Raw genomic sequence first — 20,802 nt, 5'->3', positions numbered from 1 at the left:
CTTGTATTCTTCTAAAGTCTGCAGGTTATTGCTCTTTTAGACACGCCTGGCATATTGATGAGCTTGTTTTCCACTGAGAAACAGCTTTCTCAGAGGTTCATTAACTTCTGAGGTGGAGAATGAAACTTCTTGTTAGAGAAAAAGACAGAAATACCTACATTAATATAGTTTCATAACATAACAATTCTGTATAATATTTAAGGATCTTCTGTGGCACAGAAAAGAAGATATCCTTGTTTCTTCACAGACAGTCATCTCTGATGCAGAAGATACAGACACGTTCATAATTGCATATACAATGCTGATAACCCCAGCTGGTTCATACAACTGGATTATTTCTGCCTAGAGAGCTCAAAAAAATCTCTGTATTTCAATTCAGGATATGAATCCTTACAGTTCCCTGTCCTTCATGTCAAAACAGGCAGGAGGAGAGATTTTCTAACATGCGTCAAAAGCTTGTCTTCCACCACAGGTAGCCAGTGATTGTCAGTCCACAGTGCATAGCCTCAGACTAGCCAGTGAGGCTTTTAATATTGTTTTATGGCCCAGTTTACTATTAAGGTAAATGGAAAGCAGATAACTTTTGTGAGAGTGTGAGAAAGCTCATTTTCATATTGTGTTTGTCATCCTGGCCTCAGTTCAGTATAAAAAAATTCCTACCTTTAACAACATGCTTTTGGCTTGGAGAGTTCAACAGGTTATTGATGTGCCCAGAATGTTCCCTGTGAAGCTGCTTTACAAAATCAAGACAAAATGAAAGTTTTGTAAAAGCTTTAAGATGCAAGCAAAATGACATGAAGTTGCTAATTTAAAAAGTATTATTACCTACTGGCAAGATTACTAATGTAAATATTTTATTTATTTATTTATTAACATCTCCACAATCATAAATATTTCTTTAGCAGGAATTATGATGCAATTCAATTATCCTGCATTAACACATTGCTAGTAATGTGTGTTTACAGCCCAGAAGTCAACCATAAAGTGGGCTGCATCAAAAGAAGCATGGCCCGTAGGCCAAGGGAGATGAATCTTCCCATCTACTCTGCTCTGATGAGACTCCACTTGGAGTACTGCCTCCACTTCTGGGTCCTCAACAAAATAAGGACATGGAGCTCTTGGAGCAAGTCCACAGAAGGGCTGGAGCACCTCTCCTGTAAAGACAGGCTGAGAGGATTGTGGTTGTTAAGCCTGGAGAAGAGAAGGCTACAGGGAGAGTTTGTGGTGGCTTTCCAGTAATCTGAAGGGGGCCTACAGGAAAGCCATGGAGGGGCTTTTTACAAGGGTATGTAGTGATATCATAGAATCACAGAACAGTTTGAGTTGGAAGGTACCTTAAAGATCATCTAGTTCCAACCCCTCTTTTAAATATATTAAATGTGTTAAATAGCAGCAGTCCAAGTACCAACCCTTGGGGAACACCACTCATCACAGTTCTCCATCTGGACATCAAGCTGTTAATCACAACTATTGGAGTGCAACCATCCAGCCAGTTCCTTGCCCAGTGAGTGGTTCATCGGTTGAATCTGTATCATTCCAGTTTCAATACTAGGATGTCATGCAGGACAGTGTCAAAAGCTTTGCACAGGTCCAAGTTGGTGACATCAAAGTTGTGGCTGTCTCGTCCTTGGAAGTGTCCAAGGCCTGGTTAGATGGGGCTCTGGGGAACGTGATCTAATGAGAGGGTGTCCTTGCCAATGCAGGGGGTTTGGATCTAGATGATCTTTAAGGTCCCTTTTATCCCAATCCATTTTTTGATTCTATTATTCTATGACTCTTCAAAGAGTCTGGTCTCCCTGTGGGCATTAAGTTTTACCCTAACAAGAAATCAGTACCAAAAGCAAGTTTTGAAACTTAACATTTAAGTAAGGTGATGTACAACTGTTGCCTGATGTGTAACAGGCTTGCAGGATCCATACTCTGCCTCCCGTAGCAGTGTAGAGGATCCTTCTTCTGTCACTATTAAGTAATTTCTTCCCTGTTGAGGTCTGTCTGATAATGATACAGTTAAATTAATCTCATAAGTAAGCTGCCACAACTCTTGATGACTTGATCAGCACTTTTGTTATAGCTGAATTCTGTCTATTCCTCTTAATAAAGCTGTGAGCACTTAGCAGGAGAAGCTTTACACTAAATACAAGAACTGTGGAGAGTCATTGAAGGGTACTTGCTATTGATTTATGCATGTGGCATGCACAGAGCCTTCCAAAGTGTCAATATGCATCGCACAGTGCTGTTCTGTTTGGATTCGTACCTCTCTTTACAGTCAGAGCTACTGCTGAAAAGAGATCAGAGCCTGTTGATTTCTTGATAGCTAGTATTTGAATGCCAAAGTGTTTTTTTTCTTGTTTCTGTCAAGTTTTAGGCAAGCTGAAATAACTTTATGATCGAAAGAATCGTTCTCTATGATGCTAGCATATCACTATAGATTATACAACTAGGCTAAACCCCACACATACTGATATGTTGCTTTTAAAAATATTTGCATAATTTTCCATAACACTATCAAAAGCTGTAAGTTCAGTAGGTACATGACTGCCTTCAACAAGAGCTAATGCTGGCAAACCTTTGCTATGCTGAAAAGAATAGAGAAAACAACTGGTGTGAGTCTGTGAATTTTTTCATACTGAACAGGCTAAGAAATCGTATTTACATGGAATTTAGCATAGTTTGTACTAATTCTTTTGAATTTTCAGTCTGAATTAAAATGACAATTTATCTCTTCTAGAGTTTACAGGAATGTCAGTGTCGACAGTGAGGTAACCTGAATTTCAGCCTTTATTTCTGTGATCTCTTACATATTTAAAAACAAAAATTAAAATTAAAAATTGTTGTCATTACATTGCCATTTCTTAATACACGTAAGGCATTTTTTGTTCCTGGTACTAGGATTTATGCTCACTATTTCAGGATTAATTTGAAAAGTCCAATATTATTAAAAAAATAATAAAAAAATAAGCCGCCATGCATGGTATATCAATGAAATATTTATCTTAAAAAAATAAAAATAAGAAATAAAATAGAAATACCTAATGCTATCTGCTATGATTATTTTTTTTTCCTTAAGGAGTAATTACTGTTTCTAGACATATTTAAACTATATTGGGTACTGCAAACTTTGAATGTACTTTAACAAAAGTGCCGAGGTCCAGTTTCCGTGGCAAGCCGGGAAAGAACATGACACACCAGTATGATGTAGATTCAGTCCATGTTTATTAGGCTGCGTGCAGATTATATAGTCTTAGGACAGCGTGTACACCACCCACGTGGCAGAGCAAGGTTTTTGAGTGGTTAGTGCACACTGTTTACATGTCCCCATTCCCCTTTTAATTGGTCCCAACTCGAAACCCTTTGTCCAGCCTCCCATCCTGTTTACCACACTACCTGACTGCTGTACGTCATCTTCACTATCTAGTTCCCACAGAATGGCCTTCACTGTTTCTCTTGTTATCTAAAGTTTCTCATAATCATTACTAACTAGTTCCCACAGAATGGCCTTCACTGTTTCTCTTATCTAAAGTTTCTCATAACCATTCAGCACAGCTAGGGCCCCAACACAGAAGTATATGTGTCCAGTTTTTGAACACACCAAGGCCATTTTCTACTTTGTGAGGACTCTTAAATCTACCAGCCACAAGAGAGCAGCAAAGACCCAAATTGTCTGGGTTGTCAGCGCCATTGACAAAACTTGAACATACCAGAGTGGCTTTTTGATTCTTCCACTTCCCTTTTTCTCTCACCATCAACATTTTAGGAAGGTCATGTCAGTGCTAGCAGAAAGTCCATCAATGCAGACTTTTAAAAATAACTGGACAAGCCTTCCATGATACATACTTGGTGACACTCTTGCATGAGGAAGGTTAAATGGCTTTCAATAAGCATATCCAACATTAATTTTTAATGCCAAAACCAATTGGTAAAGCCTGTTTTCTCCACACTATGGATGAGAGGAAGTGGATCATGGTGTAAAAAAACTAACTCTTTTCCTCTGTTCCTAAGGTGCAGAATATGAAATGTTTTTCTGTGATGCACCGCTTTAGTAGTATTTCTTCTTCTGAATGGCACAGGTTGTTCAGATTTTTCTGTCACATTGATTACAAAGCATCTGAATACAGTGATCTTTGTTTTTAAGTTTCAATTCTCTATTAATTCCACAAATGGAAACTTTGTGTAATCTAAACCAAAAGAATCCCCAAATATCTAGTGCCTTTTAAGTACAAAGTAATCTTAAATGGCAAGACTACACATTTAAGGTTTCTGTGTATTTTCTTTCTGGCATTAATACTTGTCAGAAAATAAACTTTAAAGAAATAGAAATGCATTAAATTTAGATGAATAAGAATGAATGACCTGCAGCCCCCTTGGCTTGTGCTACACAGAAAATTTCACACACAGTTGTGAAGCTTTTGTTGTGAATTAAAATTCTAAAATCTTCAAGCTGTATGCTTTGGTATTTCGCTGGTACTATGCGGCTGTTTTTAGAAAGGTGTTGAAATTCCCATACTTCAGGCTCCTTCATTGAGCAGATGTAAGCCAGGATAGTGCCATTTTCTGAAAACTTATTGCTGACAAATGTGAACATTACCTGAACCACTAAGTATTTGTGGTAGGAGAAGCTGAGATTTTCCCGGAATTAAACTTATACATCACATAGAGCTAGAAACTGATCATGGTGGTCACTTTCTTAGTCCTCCATTGTTATCCTGGTATAGGTGAGAAGTTGGACGTGAGCCACCAATGTGCAATTGCAGTCCAAAAGGCCAACCACATCCTGGGCTGCATCAAAAGGAGTGTGGCCAGCAGATTGAGACAGGCGATTCTGCCCCTCTGCCCTGGTGAGACCTCACCCGGATTACTGCATCCAGCTCTGGAGTCTCCAACACAAGGATGATGTGGACTTGTTGGACCATGTCCAGAGGAGGGCAGGGGAAATGATCAGAAGGATGGACCACTTCTCTTACGAAGACAGGCTGAGGGAATTGAGGTTTTTCAGCCTGAAGAAGACTCCAGGGGTACCTTATAGAGATCTTTCAATACCTGAAAGGAGCCTATAAGAAGGCTGGGGAAGACCTGTTCACAAGGGCGTGTAACGATAGGACAAGGGGTTAATGGTTTCAAGCTAGAAAATGGTTGATTTAGGTTGGACATTAGGAAAAATTATTTAATATGAGGATGGTGGAACACTGGAACAGATTGCCTAGTGACGTGGTTGGGGCTCCATCCCTGGCATCATTCAAGGTCAGGCTTGATGGGGCTCTGAGCGATCTGTTCTAGTCTGAGATGCCCCTGCTTATTGTAGGGAGGTTGGACTAGATGACTTTTAGAGGTGCCTTCCAACCCAAAACATTCTCTATGATTCTGTGATTCTATGATATCATTACTTTTATTATAATGCTAATATAAACTTTTTGATAAGTGACTATAAAGTTGATGCTCATATAGAGCAAGTAGAGATGAATGGTTGGCATCTCTCTTTCATATTCTATTTGCCCTACCCATTAGCTCTTAGGCCCCATTAATCATAATCAGAACTCAGTCTTCCAAGTAGATAGCATTGTGGGGTTTTGTTTATGCTAGCTTTGCCTTGCGCATACTGGGAAACTATGAGTTCTCCATACCTATTCTGTTGAGTGAGGGAATCAAGTTCTTTCAGCAAGTAAGTCCTTTTGTGTTTTCTAAATGTAAGGGCTGTGTACTGTCCCCTAAACTGCACTCCACACTTGTTTTTTTGTGGAAAAGGACTACATACATGACTGTCATACCTAATTTCACACGTATGCATTTAGGTGACCTGTCTCAAAGACAAAAAATAAATTGCTTATCAGTAGCTAGCATTTTTGAGATGTGTAGTCCTTATGTTCATTTGTGTTGTGCTCGCCTTTCTTCTCTCTAGCAAAGTCATCTTCAGCTGTTTCTCAGGACAAATGAAATAATTGCAAAAATTCTTCTTCTAATATAGAATATAACAAGCGAGCGGAGGGAGGCAAGGATTACAGCATATCTTATGCAGTTAGAGCAAGAGGATCTCAATGCCTGTGAGTAGTAGCATGAGTGTACTATGACACCAAAAATATGTTAAGCAGCATATTGATTGTTCATCAAGATTTGTAATGATTGCGGGTCTATTGTGAGCTCTTCACAGACTGTTGCAAAAATATGCGTTAGTGGACAGACAAGATATTAACTGCATATTTTAGGGTGCAGCAGCTATATTCAAGACAGAATTTTTTCATCATCCCCAATATGTGATCAAGAGTGCCAGCACATGAACAATCCTACTTAGGCTTCAGAGCAGAACAATATAATAGTAATTCAGTTTATTAGTGAGCATCTCCCGTAGTAATGATGACATATCACTGCTCATAGATCAAAAGAAGCTTTGGTACCTAAATTATCCATTGTGTGATTTTCTGTAAACATGGAAATTGTTCTAGAGAGGATGTTATAAATAGGTTAGTAAAAAAGACTGAACCTTTGGTCTGGAAGGTGAACCTAACTCTAGCACTATATTAGTCCTGAGTTTGTGTTTCTTTTCCAATCCATTTGCATGCTATTACCATAATTTCTTAGTAGTATAACATTTTTCAGTCAGTCATGCTGACTCAGTCAGTCAGATACTGCAGGCAGTAAGAGCCTGAGTTGTGTGAAAATACATGGTGATAGATTTCTTTGTGGTGCTATCAGGACATTCAAACCAGCAAAGGCTTTGAAGCCTTTCCAAATTCCTTCTTGTTTTTTTTTACCTCTTTTTACACAGCACTGTTATGCTTTGGACAGAGGTTATCTCCACCACAGAACTGTTGATTTTGTACTATTTCATCAAAATAAGAAATGTCAGTCTGAGTCTCTATACTGGAATGATTAATCGCAATAGAATTGCCAGATTAATGATGAAATAATAACCTTATGCTCCTTTAGATGCTTGGAAAACAATGTATTGAAATGTATTGGTCATTTTAAAAAATACTTTATCCAATTTTCAATATTTCTTAAAAATACTCTGCATTTGTTTCTAAAAATTAATAATTTAGAATAAAAAATATTACCAAATTTGATTAAATATATTTAAAATTAGCTTATTTATGATTAAGGGAAAGAAAAATCTACAAACTGTTTAAATACAACGTGATAAAGGAAATTAGACAGCACCATATTCAGATGAGTAAAGTTATTTCCTGTGTATTCCTAAATGTACCAGTCTGAAGGAAGGAAAAAAAAAAAAAAAAAAAGCTTGGTTTTAATGTAAGAAACCTGGGGTTAGAAAAAGAGATTTTACTGTCTAGGTAGGCAGTATTCTTAAAATACTGATGAGCTTTTTCTGCTTTAAATGGGATTTAATTTGAAAGATATTGACTTATATTACTGTCCATTTGTCCTAGTGTGCTGTACCTCATTTCTTTCAGCAGCACCTCTTCTGTATGTCTGATGAATCATACTAAAACTTTCTGAAATGCTTTAAAGCCATTCATGAGTAGGTTCATGTATTTGTTTTAAACACATTTCCTCACAAAAGTGCATTTACTGTTCCAGCACCTAGAGATTACAGACTATTGTTCTTTCTATAATTTAAAAATAAAATTTCATAAAATATATCATGTTGTCAGTGAAAATTTGTTCTGTAACCCAGAACAGACTTGGCAACACAAAATTACTATTATTTGCATATAAAAGCCTTGTGTCAGTGTAAATCAGAAGTGTCTCTACTGGAGTTCATGGTGTTACATTACTATAAAACATGGATGACATCCAAAGTGAAACATTTGAAAAAACATCCTACAACAAAAGGATATAAGTAAAAAACCAAACCAAACCAAAAATGAAAATAAATTGTTGGTTTACTTTAAAAAAATCTGCAAAGTAGTTAAATAGCATATTCAGATGCCCTGTCACACACAAGGAAAAAAATATTCTGATATCTCATTAAAAATTGCATATTGTTTTCCCATGGATTTTTCATAAAGATAATTTTTTTCTCACCTAAATTGTACTTCTTAAGCCCTTCATGTCTGAGTATTGCAGGAGGAATGCAGGAAAGTTTACTCTCCATATTTTAAAAAATTATTACCTGCAGTAGGCTCTTCTGCAAGTGCTTTTGATGCTATAAATAAGACAAAATTCTTCAGTTATGTTAAATATTGCCGACTCAGCATGTGCAAGCACAGAAAAAAATTAGCAGATGTGGAGCACTTAGGAAAAAAAACCTTCTTTACTCTCTTTTATTGAATGATTACAGAGAGCAACTTTATGCCAGAAAAAAAAAGGTCAAAATGGTACTTCAGGTTTAGCTGTTGGACTAGATATCTAGGTTTTCTGTACACTTCAGAAACGTGAGTCAGAGCAGCCAATTTATTAGCCAAACACTGAGAGGAAATTGGAGTGTACCTAACTAGATCTAATTGAAGCATTTTCAGTCAGAGTCCTAAGAAGCATTTAAAGACCAGTCTGCACTTTTTCTTTATTGATCAAGCTCAGCCTTCTTGTAAAATGTGTATTTCAGTCTCTCTGTTGAAGGCAGAGAAGTTTCTGGAAGGAATATATAAATGAAGGGTCATTCTTGAGGCAGGGAAGAGGAGTTTGCCAATGACTTTTCAGAGCCTGTAGAAGGTGCAGTATTCACAGTGAGAGAACCCAGACTGCAGAGTGCCTTGCTTGCAACCCTAAGCTTTCCTGTGGAACGTGTTGTTTATGTTTTCCAGGTTTGGCTTAATAAATCACATCCTCTTTTACACTCAATTTTACATAGCTTCAGTGGATGGTGTGAAGAACACAATAGTAGCCTCAATGCACTCTTGGGAGAAGCAAGTTGTTTATTAGCTCTAAATACTAGAGGGCATTAAATCTGGAGATCTTAATTTTTGTGTGCATGCTTTAGGTACTGAGCTATTGCATAGGAAAGAGTGAGTTTCTTATCATTTGGCAAGGTCTGTTTTCTCATTTATTTTGATTGATTTCTACAAGTGACTTTTGCAGCCCCTGTGATATGCTACACTTATACACGAGATTGCCATTGACAATTTAAAAGAGGGAGGATTTTCTTCTTCATTTCAGCAGGATGGATTCAGATGTTTTACTGAGTACTGTCGAGGACGAGGCAGTTGGCCAAACGTAAACAGGAAGAAGAATGAAGTGAGAGAGGATTTTGAGGATTACAGTAAAAGATTTGTTCTGCTGCTGGCTTTCTACTTTAACCCAAAATTCTCCATAGAGAAGATATCTTGATAAGAAAGGAAAACCTATGGACACCTCCTCCAAGAACCTGGCACACTATCTTGGCAAGAAAAGTACTCTTCAGAGCACATTTTCAATTGTGCATAAATGAGGCCACACCTTTTAATTGCCAGACCAGCATTAAACCATGGCAGTGGTATATAGGTGCCAGTGAGAAGGTTTCAGATTACTTGTTCTTCCTCACACCTTTGGAGGCTGCACAGGGTATGGCTACAATGGAGTTAGCTTTTCCTCATAACAACCCTCTGTGTTTGTGACTAAAATGGTATCAATAACACACCAATATTTTGACTATTACTGAGCTGTCAAAGCTTTATTTTTCCCAGTATGCCACTTCAGTGAGTAGTAAACCAGGAGTGCACAAGACATTGGGAGCAGACACAGGCAGGACAGCTGAGTCCAACTGACCAATGGGATATACCACAGCACATGATGTCATATGGGGGCGAGGTTTTTTCTTGGGAGGTAACCATTGCTTGGAGGACTAGCTGAGCACTGGTCTACTTGTAGGAGGTATTTTCTCTACCACTTGGTTTTGGTTTTTGTTTTCTTCCTCCCTTCCCCTTTCCTCCACTTAATAAATTGTCTTTAGCTTTTATCTTGACCTGTGAGTTACCTGACTTTTAGTCTTCCCATTTTGTCCCCCATTCCCATGGGGGTGGGGAGTGAGCAGATGACTGTGTAGTGCTTAGCTGCTGCCTGGGGCCAACCCACCACAGAGGCTCTGTCATGTGCAGAAAAGAAGGCAGATTTCTGAATTCCTGAATATAGTGAAAATAATAAGCATGACAAATCCTGATTCAGCTCAGTGTCCTAACAAAATGAAGAGGTCAGTCATGGCTCACAACTTTTTATTTCATTTTGTTTTATTTAATTCAGCAATGCTTTAGTGCAAATAAATTAATGGTCTCTGAATTATACATCATACGTGGTGTGCTATTTCTAGGGGCACCATTCTACCCTACAGTCTTTTACAGATCATTTCAATTGGAAGAATGGTCCCATTTAGCTTTTCCCATGTATATAAGATTCTTCTGCTGCTATAGTGTTTGAAATGGGGGTTTCACTCTGCTCATGACAGCAGTTTTCTAGAGCTATTACCTTGATGAGTTGTCAAATCAATACACTGTTTCATAAAATCTGAACCCTGACAGGGCTGTCTCCTCTCCATAACCATCAAGAGAGAATTCAAGCACATCTGTCAATTTGGGCTGCAGAGCACTATCATCCAGATAGGCAACAACTCAGAAAAATCCCTGTGCTCAGTGTCTGTCATTGAATATCTCTGGTCAGCAGATAGTATAATGAAATCACTTCATTAAATCCAGCAAACTTGAAAAAAGATAAACTGAATTTCTGTTCTTAAATTTCTCCTTTTAAGAATTGCAAAGTAATATCTTGCTGTACTGCGTTTGAAACATGTTTCATTTGTTATTGCTAAGTATCTTTCTCATAGAATATATTTTTCATAATTTAGGACTAAGAAATAAAAAGAATAATAATAAAAAAGAAAATATAGATTCTTATCTAGCTATACAAAAAAAATGTTAAATACACCTAGCAAAAGAAATAGGACATAACAGCTCCGGCGTCCTTCACCTCCTCTTTGTATCTCCTTTCCTTTGCAGAAGGCAGGTGAGTACTGTAGAGCAATGGGAGAAAATATACAAAAAGCTTTGATGTGATTACTTTTTCCCTTATTAAGTTTATAGTCTGGTTTCTGCTGAAGTCAGCTTGCAGAACGTTAATTTGATGTTTGTTCATTCTGAAACATCTTATGTAAACCCAAACTACAATTCTTCACCTGTAATGCTGTGTCATGTATTTTTTGTCAGATGTTTCTGCCATTAAAGTTCAGCTGTAATCAGATATGCAGTAAACCCCATTAAGTAGAAGAGTAATGAATGCACAGGGAGATAAATGCCTAACTTCAAAGTAACTCAAAGTGACTAAGGCAGCTGGGGTTGAAGGCAATGGGAGCATCCTGAATAATATCCAATGTATTGCCCTGACTACACTAACTACAGAGAGGAAATTAACTCCCCAGATAAAATTAAAGATGCAACTATTTACTGCAGGCATGTGACCAGATAATGCAAGACATTCTGTTAAGGCATACTTACTTTTGACCTTTCCTAATATGATTCTGTTTTTTTCCCCATACACCTTGATAGCTTCAGAGAAAGAAGGAAATTAATTTATGCTTCTTGAATTATTATATACTTCTTGACAAAATTATATGCTAGCAAAGCACGCATTTGACTAATACATGCCCAATGTTCAACATATAAAAACAATAAATTACCTCAAACATCACAACACAAAGCAGGAGAGAAGTAGGCTGCACTCCTGAACACTGGGCTAACACTGGCCACCCCATCGATCCAGCCAGTCATTACTTTCCCCCTTCTGTTTCTTCATGTGTTCCCAGGACACGGGGAAGTAACCAGGATGTATAACCTTTAACTTTCAAGTTATCATCTTTACACAGTAACTAAATATATAGATTTTTTAAAATCTAGACTAAGGCAAACTGTGACATCATCACTGACAGCAATAGGTATTAGTATCCCTGTTAAAGATAAAAGCGTGTAAGTACTGTATGAAGGTGTTCACAATTGAAGGAAACACAGCAATTAAAATAGTTTAAATATGATGAAATTACAAAATATGCATGCATATATGCATGGGGTGTGTCATTAAAAAAAAGAAAGAACTGGCATGGCATTATTCATGCAATCTGGAAAATCAGAATTGGGGGAATGGTGATTTGAGTTAGATCAATTAAATTTGCAAGAAAAACATAAAAGGAAAATTAGATTGGTCAAACTGGGGTAGTAACCTTTTCCAGAACTGGCATAAGCTGATACTCCAGCAAAATATGTAGGAACAGACCAGGTAATGTAACTCCCCTCTGATGCTAATCAAGAACTATTAAGGTATTTACTGAGCCAGGTATGATGCCTCTGTATTAATCAACCCACAAATTATTACTTTTTCATGAATATGTCTAGCCTGTTTTTCAGCCCTTCTAAACTCTGAGCCTCCATGACTATCTGAGCTACTCATCATGGAAAGAACCACCTCTATTATTTTTCATTTTCATCCCAAGTCCCGCTAATTTCAAAAGATACCCCTTACTTCTTGTACTAGAAGTGGCAATAAATAATTTCTGTCTCTCCAGTCTATCTAGATTGCTAGTTATTTTACAGATTGCTAGCCTATTCTTTCACTTCCAACTGAGATGTCTAAAACTGTCATAATTAATACGCATATGTAGTTAGGTCCTGTGTGCCATTGAGTTGATTAGATGTTAGGAGCCTAAATACACAGAATGAGTTTTGGGGAAGTCACAGGATAGCTGAGGCTGGAAGACACCTCCGGAGATCATCTAGTCCAACCTCCTCGCTTGCAACAGGGTCAGTTAGAGCAAGTTGCTCAGGGACGAATCTACTTGAATTTTTAGTATCTGAGGGTGGATACACCACAACTTCTCAGGGCAGCATGATCCAATGCTTGACTGTTCTGACAGTAAATAAGCTTTTTTCTTAAATTTTGAACAAATTTCCTGCACTCCAATTTGTGCCGGTTTCCTCTTGTCCTGTCACTGAGAAAATTCTGGCTCCATCTTCTTTACTTCCATCCAGGTACCAGGTATTTATACACATTGATAAGATCCCCGTAAGCCCCAAGAAGTATTGTAACTGGGACCACAGCAATGAAAGTAGGATAGAAAAAAAAGGTCTGGGGACTTTTGTTGCAATCTGAAGTTGAATAAAGGAAGTTTATCAATTAAAAAATAGAATATATTTTTTAAAAAAGGAAATAAGCCCCCCCAAAAAACCACAACAAAAAAACCCACAAAACAAACAAACAAAAAACAATCAGGAATTGACCTTAGTTTTGCTCAAAATAACAACTGTTGCTTGTGTTCTGACAACTGACCTCCTTCTTCATTTAAGTAAGAAGTAAAAAAGGAATCAGGTTATTACAGATTTGCAGTTAAGAGAAGGTGGTACAGGGGTATAATATATATATTGATTTTCACTCACACTTAAATGTCACCTCAATAGGGTTATTATTAGAAGTCATATAATTATTTGTTTTCATGAAAGTTTGTAAAGCTAAAAATATTTCTATACACAGAATATTGGAATGTTTATGCTAATAATAGTAATAAAACTAATCAAATAACTGCAAAGAATTTATAAAAAAATTCCAGCAAGTAAAATTGTGTCATTAATGTCATATGAAATGCCTGTAGTATAGTGCATTATTAGAGATTGGTTATTTCATAGCAGCACAGTCTCCTGAAGTCTTTCAAAACAATAATGGAGGTAAATCTGAAATTAATATAGCATCTGCAGAACTGCATTTTTAATTAATGTGAAGGATAGGTTGTGTTTATGTGGATATGGACACGTTATTCTTAAGGCAAGAATATTTTCCAGGTAGTCTCTAGAATAATATTGTCAGTAATCTGTTGAGTCATCTATTGGTCTTTGCTGGATAATGAACTCTGCTTGCATTACCTACAGTAAATCCAGTGACTTTATTTAGAACAGCAAAAATTTAGAGCATTTTTTTTTAAATAAGTACAAATTCTAAAAATATAAAATATTCAAACATATCTTCATGCAAGAGTCATCAACTACTGTCCTTGCTTTCCAAATTCTTGCTGTTTGACTCACTGACAATATTGTAAACCTACATTTCAAGAAGAACGGTATTTTCATATTTATGTGGTACCATTCTTAAATCCAAATATTAGAAATCTTTTATGTTCTGATCCCATAGAGAAATTGCTGGAATGTTTCCTAAGTAGTAGCATTTTCACCTTTCATGGGAGGACAGGGAACACTTTTTCCTTCTTCCCTGAAATTCCTTTTAAATGTTCTGTTAAAAACTGGCCTTCAGTTCTCTATGTCCACATATAAGATTATCAGATAGATTTCTTTAGCTACTTCCCTTCTTAGCTGAATGCTTTATATTTAGAGTTTTATTTCAGCTCCTCTAGTACATTTCACAACTATTTAACTTAAAACATGCATTTATTTATACCAGTGAATCTTTTCAATGCCTTCATGTGCAGAGGGCATTTTACAGAATGTTTTGTGATTTACAGAGGGGGCACTGTTAAATTTAAGATTATGCTAGATGTTTGTGCATTGGTATCTTTTGGAAATCTCAACAAAAGTATTTCTCTCAATTCTATACCTTCTGTGCTTTTAAGCATTCACTTACCCAGTTAATGGATCTTTCCACAGTTGGGAGAAAAAGACATCCACTTCAACATCTTGATTGTGCAAGTGTTTGTAGATATAGTGCTTAAAAATTTCTGTAGTTCTATGATACAATTTACAAATGCACTGAGGCTCCCTAATCCTGTTGACCTCATGTCATCTGAAATGCCTTGACATATTTTAAACCTCATAAATTTCCTATTTGTCTAATGAACTTTTTAAAAATAAGGTATTAAAAACCTGACAAGAGTCTTTCAGAAAGCCGGTGAGAGAACATGGAGTAAAAAACAAATTCCCTGGATCCAAGGTTACACATAAATGAGAAAATAATATTTTTCTTTAGTTTTATAAAACTGCTAAGTTTAAACTGTTTGATCACTCTTTAAAAAAACAGTTCTTAAAAAATATTAATTATAGTTTTATAGGACAATTGCGTAAGTCATTACATACCAATTTATTTTTTAAATCTTCCTGGAGGTTTATTGATTATGTGACAGAAACATCTCTGTTACAAACTTCTTAAATGTAAAAAATATGCATTTGGTATTAATTTAACATAAAACAACTCACTCTCAAATATGCATTATGTGTAGCAGCATGTTTAAAACTGCGTTTTGTGTCTACCCATTTTGGAAATCAGGCAGGAAGTCTAAGCAGACTGTCCTGCATAGAGCAAATGCCAACCTATTCAAGAAACCTAGCATTCACCCAGTATCCACTGGGTGAATACTATACACTACAAATACGATTTTGCCAGAAGCAAGAATTCCAATGTGATGTTAAAAACTCAAATGCTGCTCTCACTTCACTTATGTTGACTTTACTAGTGAAATACATGTAAAGGAGTAATAGAATTGCCAAGAGCAGAGTTTGGCTATAGGATTGAACATCTGTAAATGAACAGTGTAAGATGCTTATTTTAGCTGTGGCAGCAGGGTAGAAAACCTCTGTTACATGAGGAAGCATTGCTAAGTAGCCCCACAAGTGCAAATTTTGTATGAATCAATCTGTGTTGTAAATAGTAGCAAATACTTTTAAAAATTATTTTTAAGAGCTGTTTTAGACCTACTCTGCAGTAACACGTTGCCTTTGCTAGGATGCCAAGATGTGGGAAATTAACATTACCTTCCACACAAAAATTGCTATGCTGTCAAATGGGCCTCACCACTCCATTTGCTTCCTTGCCCTGTGTGAAAAGAGCTTTTGTTGGTTTAGTTTGTCTTTCAGGGAACAGAGAATGCATTTGCTGATAATGAAAAAACACACAAACCTTTCTTGTTGCTATATGCTATGTTTCTTCCGCAGCACTCTGCTGGTAGCAGCCATGCCAATCATGCTTTTAATGTAACCCTGTCCAGTTGTACCAAATTATCCAAAACTTATTTCAACTACACACCTTTTAAAGTCTCATTGGGGATTAATGTGTACAACTTTTAAATACCTTTATGTATCCCCAAGAGAGTAAAGGGAACTTCGTGTATGTTAATATCAGACTTGTGAGCTAACTATACCTGATAGTTAATAATTCTTCAGTGGTACAAAAACTAAGCAGTAGACCTGATGTGAATAAAAGACTTCTTTCTGATTAATGAAAAACTTGGGTTGACCTTGCCAGTGTCATTTATCACAAGTAGAACCAAAGCAGATTGCATAGTACTGCAGATTTTGGAAGGGTAATATAAGGATATATGCACTTTGGGGGCCATAAACCATTGTCTTACAAAATGTTTATGCCTTAAATAATCAGAAGAAGTCAGATGAAATAGTTTTATGAGAGATCTCCCATGGCATAACACTTTGCATATATCTGTACTTCAGTTACTTGCACAGCTACATGCATGCATGGGTATGTATATAAAGTATGGATAAACATACTGTTGTTGTTTTTTTTTGTTCTGAGTCTGTTAATATTTTAGCAAGAGAAAAATTATTAAGGTTTCCATCCTCTGAAGGTTTTCTAAAATACTTGATGTGGGCCTGGCAGTGAAATATATGCTGAACTGCAGCAGATGAAAAATAATTCTAATATGTGTGGCTGTAGTACTTAGAGAGTAGCAAACTAATTGCAAAGAAAAGTGATATGGAGTTCTTTACATAGACTTTTTAGTGACATTTACAAGGGAAATAAATGTCTTAGTACTAAAAATTCAATAATATTTTTAAAAAACACTCTCCACTTTATGCTGTCGTAATAGTCTCATTTTAAAAGAAGAGGGGGAGCCAAATGAAATTTCCTTCACATAAAGGAACAGCTGCTTTCATCTTTTTATTATTTTGAAAAAATGCAATATTTGCATGAACATTTTAAATCATTTGATGTATGTTTAGAACTTTTTAAGTTTGGGTTTTACATCTTAGGAGTGAGCAGTAAGTAGCATTTTCAATTTAAATTTTCAATGAAATTTTGGAAGAAGAAATACGAAGTCTTGACATACTGTTTTCTTCTTTTTAAAAAAACAAACATAGCCCCCAAACACAATGTACACCCTCCCTTAGTTTTAGTCATTAGATATACTCCTGGAAGTAATCTCCACTCTTGTTCTAAAAGAAGTCAGCATGTTGCTATTGCTTCTTATCTTGAAGTTCTTGTCCAATTTACTATCCAGTTTTGTAACACCATCACAGCAGACTCTTTACCACTTAAAAGTTTCAATAGGCACTTTAGTGGAATTACGAAAAAGCTACCACTCTTCCACCGTGATGCCAGAAAGCTATCTTCTTTCTAAGTCAGGTCAGTAAACTGTACCTTGTAGGCCTGAGTTTGTCTCAGTGTAATTCCAGAGCAACAAAATAACAACAACAAAAAACTGTGTATATTACAGGATTTATCTTTCCTTCGCAGATCAAAACAAAACTAACAGTATGATAAATGTAGTAAATTGCTGGAAACCATTGCAGTCTTTTATAATCAAAGGAATCCTGTCCTATTATAAAGCTTAGGTTTATCTTTTAAATTTGTTGTCGATTTACTTTTCCTTTTATTTCACTGTTGCAGTTTTACTTAAGTGACTTTGTCAGGGTTATAACTTTCTTCTCCAAACATGTCTGCCAAGATCTTAAAGCGAGGTCCCCAGTCACTCAGATAATCATAATCCTGGTCTGCCTCTGTAGTAATGGAGTCTATAGAGCTCAGAGACTCTGCCACAGATCCATTTCCTTCATAAGCGTAGGTTGCCAAGGAGTCATAAGGGGGGGCAGTTGGATCTACATCATTTTCCTGCAACCTTTGATTAATGAAATCTCTTATGTCTGTGTTGTCTTCTACTGGTGGTCTCTGACGTGGAAAACGCAAGGTTTCTGGTTTTATGTCCCTGCGCATTTTGTTATCTTCAATCACTTTGGGATTCCTCAGGGCACCTATGTCAAAAGCCTGGGTGTCCTCTTCTCCACCTCCTTCATCATCATAATGGATGACATTATCTCTGATGTCTTCTTTAGAGGTCATCAGGGTGTCCTTTTTCTTCTGCCTCCGTAGTGCTACATACAGTACCACAATGACTGTAATGAGAGAAAAATGAAGTTAAGACATGCACAGAAATAATTTGGTAGTCTAATGATGTATCATTATATCTTGCTTTGAAAGTCGCAAGCAATCAAAGGGACTTTTTTTTTTTTTCCTAGAAGATGTGCTCCTACTATTCTTTTTAAAATAGCATTGCTCTAGCCAATGAAAAATAATTTTTTCTTCGATGTGTGAGTCTAGCTCTTCAGTGCTCGTTGTGCTGCTGAAGGAAGTGACAAATAATTTTCCTACTGGCCTGCTTTGCAAACAGATAGAATTAGACAGGACTTCAGCTTTTTAGTTCAGGGAGACAGAGAGATGTTTTGTTTGTTTTGGTTTTTTTTAATATGTCTTCCATAGCAAAGTAGAGAAAAATCCCCAAAATTCCACATTGGAGAGGAAAAAACCCCACAATATTAGAGAAAAAAAAAAAAATAAAAATCTTCCTTCAGTGTTTTATACAGCACACTTAGGCCTCACCAGGGATCTGCTTTAAAAAAATCCCATGTTATATGGTTTTAGAGAGACAAGGCATCCAGGAGAGCTGGTGGATTTTCAAGTATTACCTCCTCCAAGGTCAACTGTGGTCCATCCTGATAAGCAGGAAATAAGCAAAGGCAGCAAGGGGCCTGCATGGATGAATAAGGAGTTCCTGAGTAAGCTCACACATAAAAAAAAGATGCACATGAGAGGTGAAAACAGAGACAGGTGAGCCAGGCAGAATATACACTGACTGTTTGAACATGCAAGGATGTGGTAAAGAAAGTCAAAGCACATCGAGTGTTGAATCTCATGAAGGACGTAATTAGCAACAAGAAGGGCTTGAACAAGTACAACAGCAGCAAAAGAAAAAGTAAGAAAAATATGGGCCCACTGCTGAATGGAGCAGGAAACCTTTTCAAAAAGGACACAGAAAAAGCCAACCTACTAAATGGCTTCTTTGCCACTGTCTTAATTGGTAAATTTGTCCTTCAGATCTCTGAGACCACAGGGAAAGTCTTATCACTAGTGAAAGAGGTTCAGCTTAGGGAACACTTTAACAAACTGGATGCACACAGGGACATAGGAGCTGATGGGCTGAAAACGTTTGTTGAAGGAGATGACTGCTGATGCACTTGGGAGTTCTGGGCCCAGTTCTGGGCTCCTCGATACAAGACAGACATGGACCTCCTGGAGTGAGCCCAGCGCAGAGTAACAGAGCTGATTAAGGGATTGGATCATCTGCCAAATAAAGAGAGGCTGAGAGAATCGGGACTGTTCAGCCTGGAGAAGTCAAGTCTCAGGGCAATCTTATCAATGTGTATAAATACCTACCGGATGGAAGAAGATGGAGCTAGAATTTTTGCAGTGATGCCCATTGACAGGACAAGAGGAAATGGGCCCAAATTGGAATGCAGAAAATATCTTTGTTACTGTCAGAATGGTCAAGCATTGGATCGTGTTGACCAGAGAAGTTGTGGTGTATCCATCCTCAGAGATATTAAAAACCCAAGTGGATTTTTCCCTAAGTAACCTGTTCTAACTTACAGCAGGGTCAGTTAGACTAGGTGATCTTCAGAGTTGCCTTCCAGCTGTGATTTTGTTATTCTATATAATAAAAAATGATGCAAACAGATTTTATTCCAAATGACAACTCAATAGCAAACAATAGTTTGTCTTTGAAGATACATTTCATTGGTTGTAAAATCTACTTGTAATAAACTGGCATTTTTTCTGTTTTTAATTCACTAACTGCCTTTGGTAGAAGTAACAGTGTTCTAAGCACTGTTGTTGAAGTAACACAATAATAAATACAGGAATTGCAATGATTATAAATTAATGGTCAGACTTGTGTGGCCTAAAATAACTCCTAATTCTGGTAATATGTTGCCTGTCTTTTCTGTAGAAATTAGTTCAAGAAGAATAACTTCAACTGCAGTTTTAATGACCATGTGTCAGACAAGGTACACAGCAAAGAATGAAAATCCAAAAGTAGTTTTTAAACTGATCAATGGAATAGTAAGGAGAAAGTCTATATATAAAATAAATGCCATTCTCTTAGGTTACACATAGCACTGGAGTTCTCATTCTTTACATATTAGTTTTTCTGGGTAATATTTCTAGGCTGATTGGAATTAAGGGAATTATTAAAGGAACAAAACCACTTTTCCAAATCAAATCTCAGGAATTCAGTAATTCAGTCTGGTGTTCTGTGCAAAGCAGGAATTAAAATATCTTCATTAGTGTTGTATATGCCAAGAGCACCAATCAGCAGACGACTTGGTAAGGAGTTCTTTGACATAATTATTTTCTATTTTAAAATAAAAAGTATATTTATTTCAACAAACCAGTAGAGAAACAAATACAAAGTTCTGTTGAAGGCTTCAATCTAGCACATTTTTGGGAAATTCAATCCTCCAGTATTACTGCTTCCCCAGATATTCTGCTGTTGTAAATGATGTCTGATAAAAGCACCAGGCTATCTGTCACATAGTTCATACTGTCCAGATTTCTGGACACAAAGGTAGAAACTTGAAAGGCTTTGCTACATAAATGTGTTTAAGACCCCTAGGGACTGCAACAGAGTGTAACTGCTCTGGAACAGAGAGCTTAGATATCCTGGCATCCCTGACTTAAGACATAGCTCTAATTGACATCCCTTCATGTGAAAGTAAGTTGGTGTTGTCTTTTTTTTTTTTTTTTTTTTTTTCATAATGGATTTTATTTGATGCTGTGGCTCACCCCCAGCTCCTTTTATCTAGGAAAACCCTAAAAGTAAAAAAGTAGTCCCAAGGAACTGTGGAAAAAGAGACAGCATTAATCTTTCTTCCAAAAAACTGACCTAAGGTT

At 36.8% G+C, this 20,802-nt stretch overlaps 1 protein-coding gene across 5 annotated transcripts in view; it reads right to left on the bottom strand.

The window, feature by feature from the left end:
* Positions 1 to 16,889: 16,889 nt before the first annotated feature.
* Positions 16,890 to 20,802, bottom strand: part of LOC127380456 (cadherin-12) — a 545,741-nt gene continuing 541,828 nt past the window's right edge. For all 5 annotated transcript variants that reach the window (XM_051609381.1, XM_051609385.1, XM_051609384.1 and 2 more), the window contains one exon: positions 16,890 to 17,969. In XM_051609381.1, coding sequence (XP_051465341.1) covers positions 17,473 to 17,969 — 497 coding nt within the window. In that variant the 3' untranslated portion in view covers positions 16,890 to 17,472. The remainder of the gene's footprint in view (positions 17,970 to 20,802) is intronic.

Source organism: Apus apus, chromosome 2, assembly GCF_020740795.1.
Source record: "Apus apus isolate bApuApu2 chromosome 2, bApuApu2.pri.cur, whole genome shotgun sequence".
Lineage (NCBI taxonomy): Eukaryota > Metazoa > Chordata > Aves > Apodiformes > Apodidae > Apus > Apus apus.
Note: the sequence above shows the minus strand (reverse complement) of the source record. Positions and strands in the feature narration are given on the sequence as shown.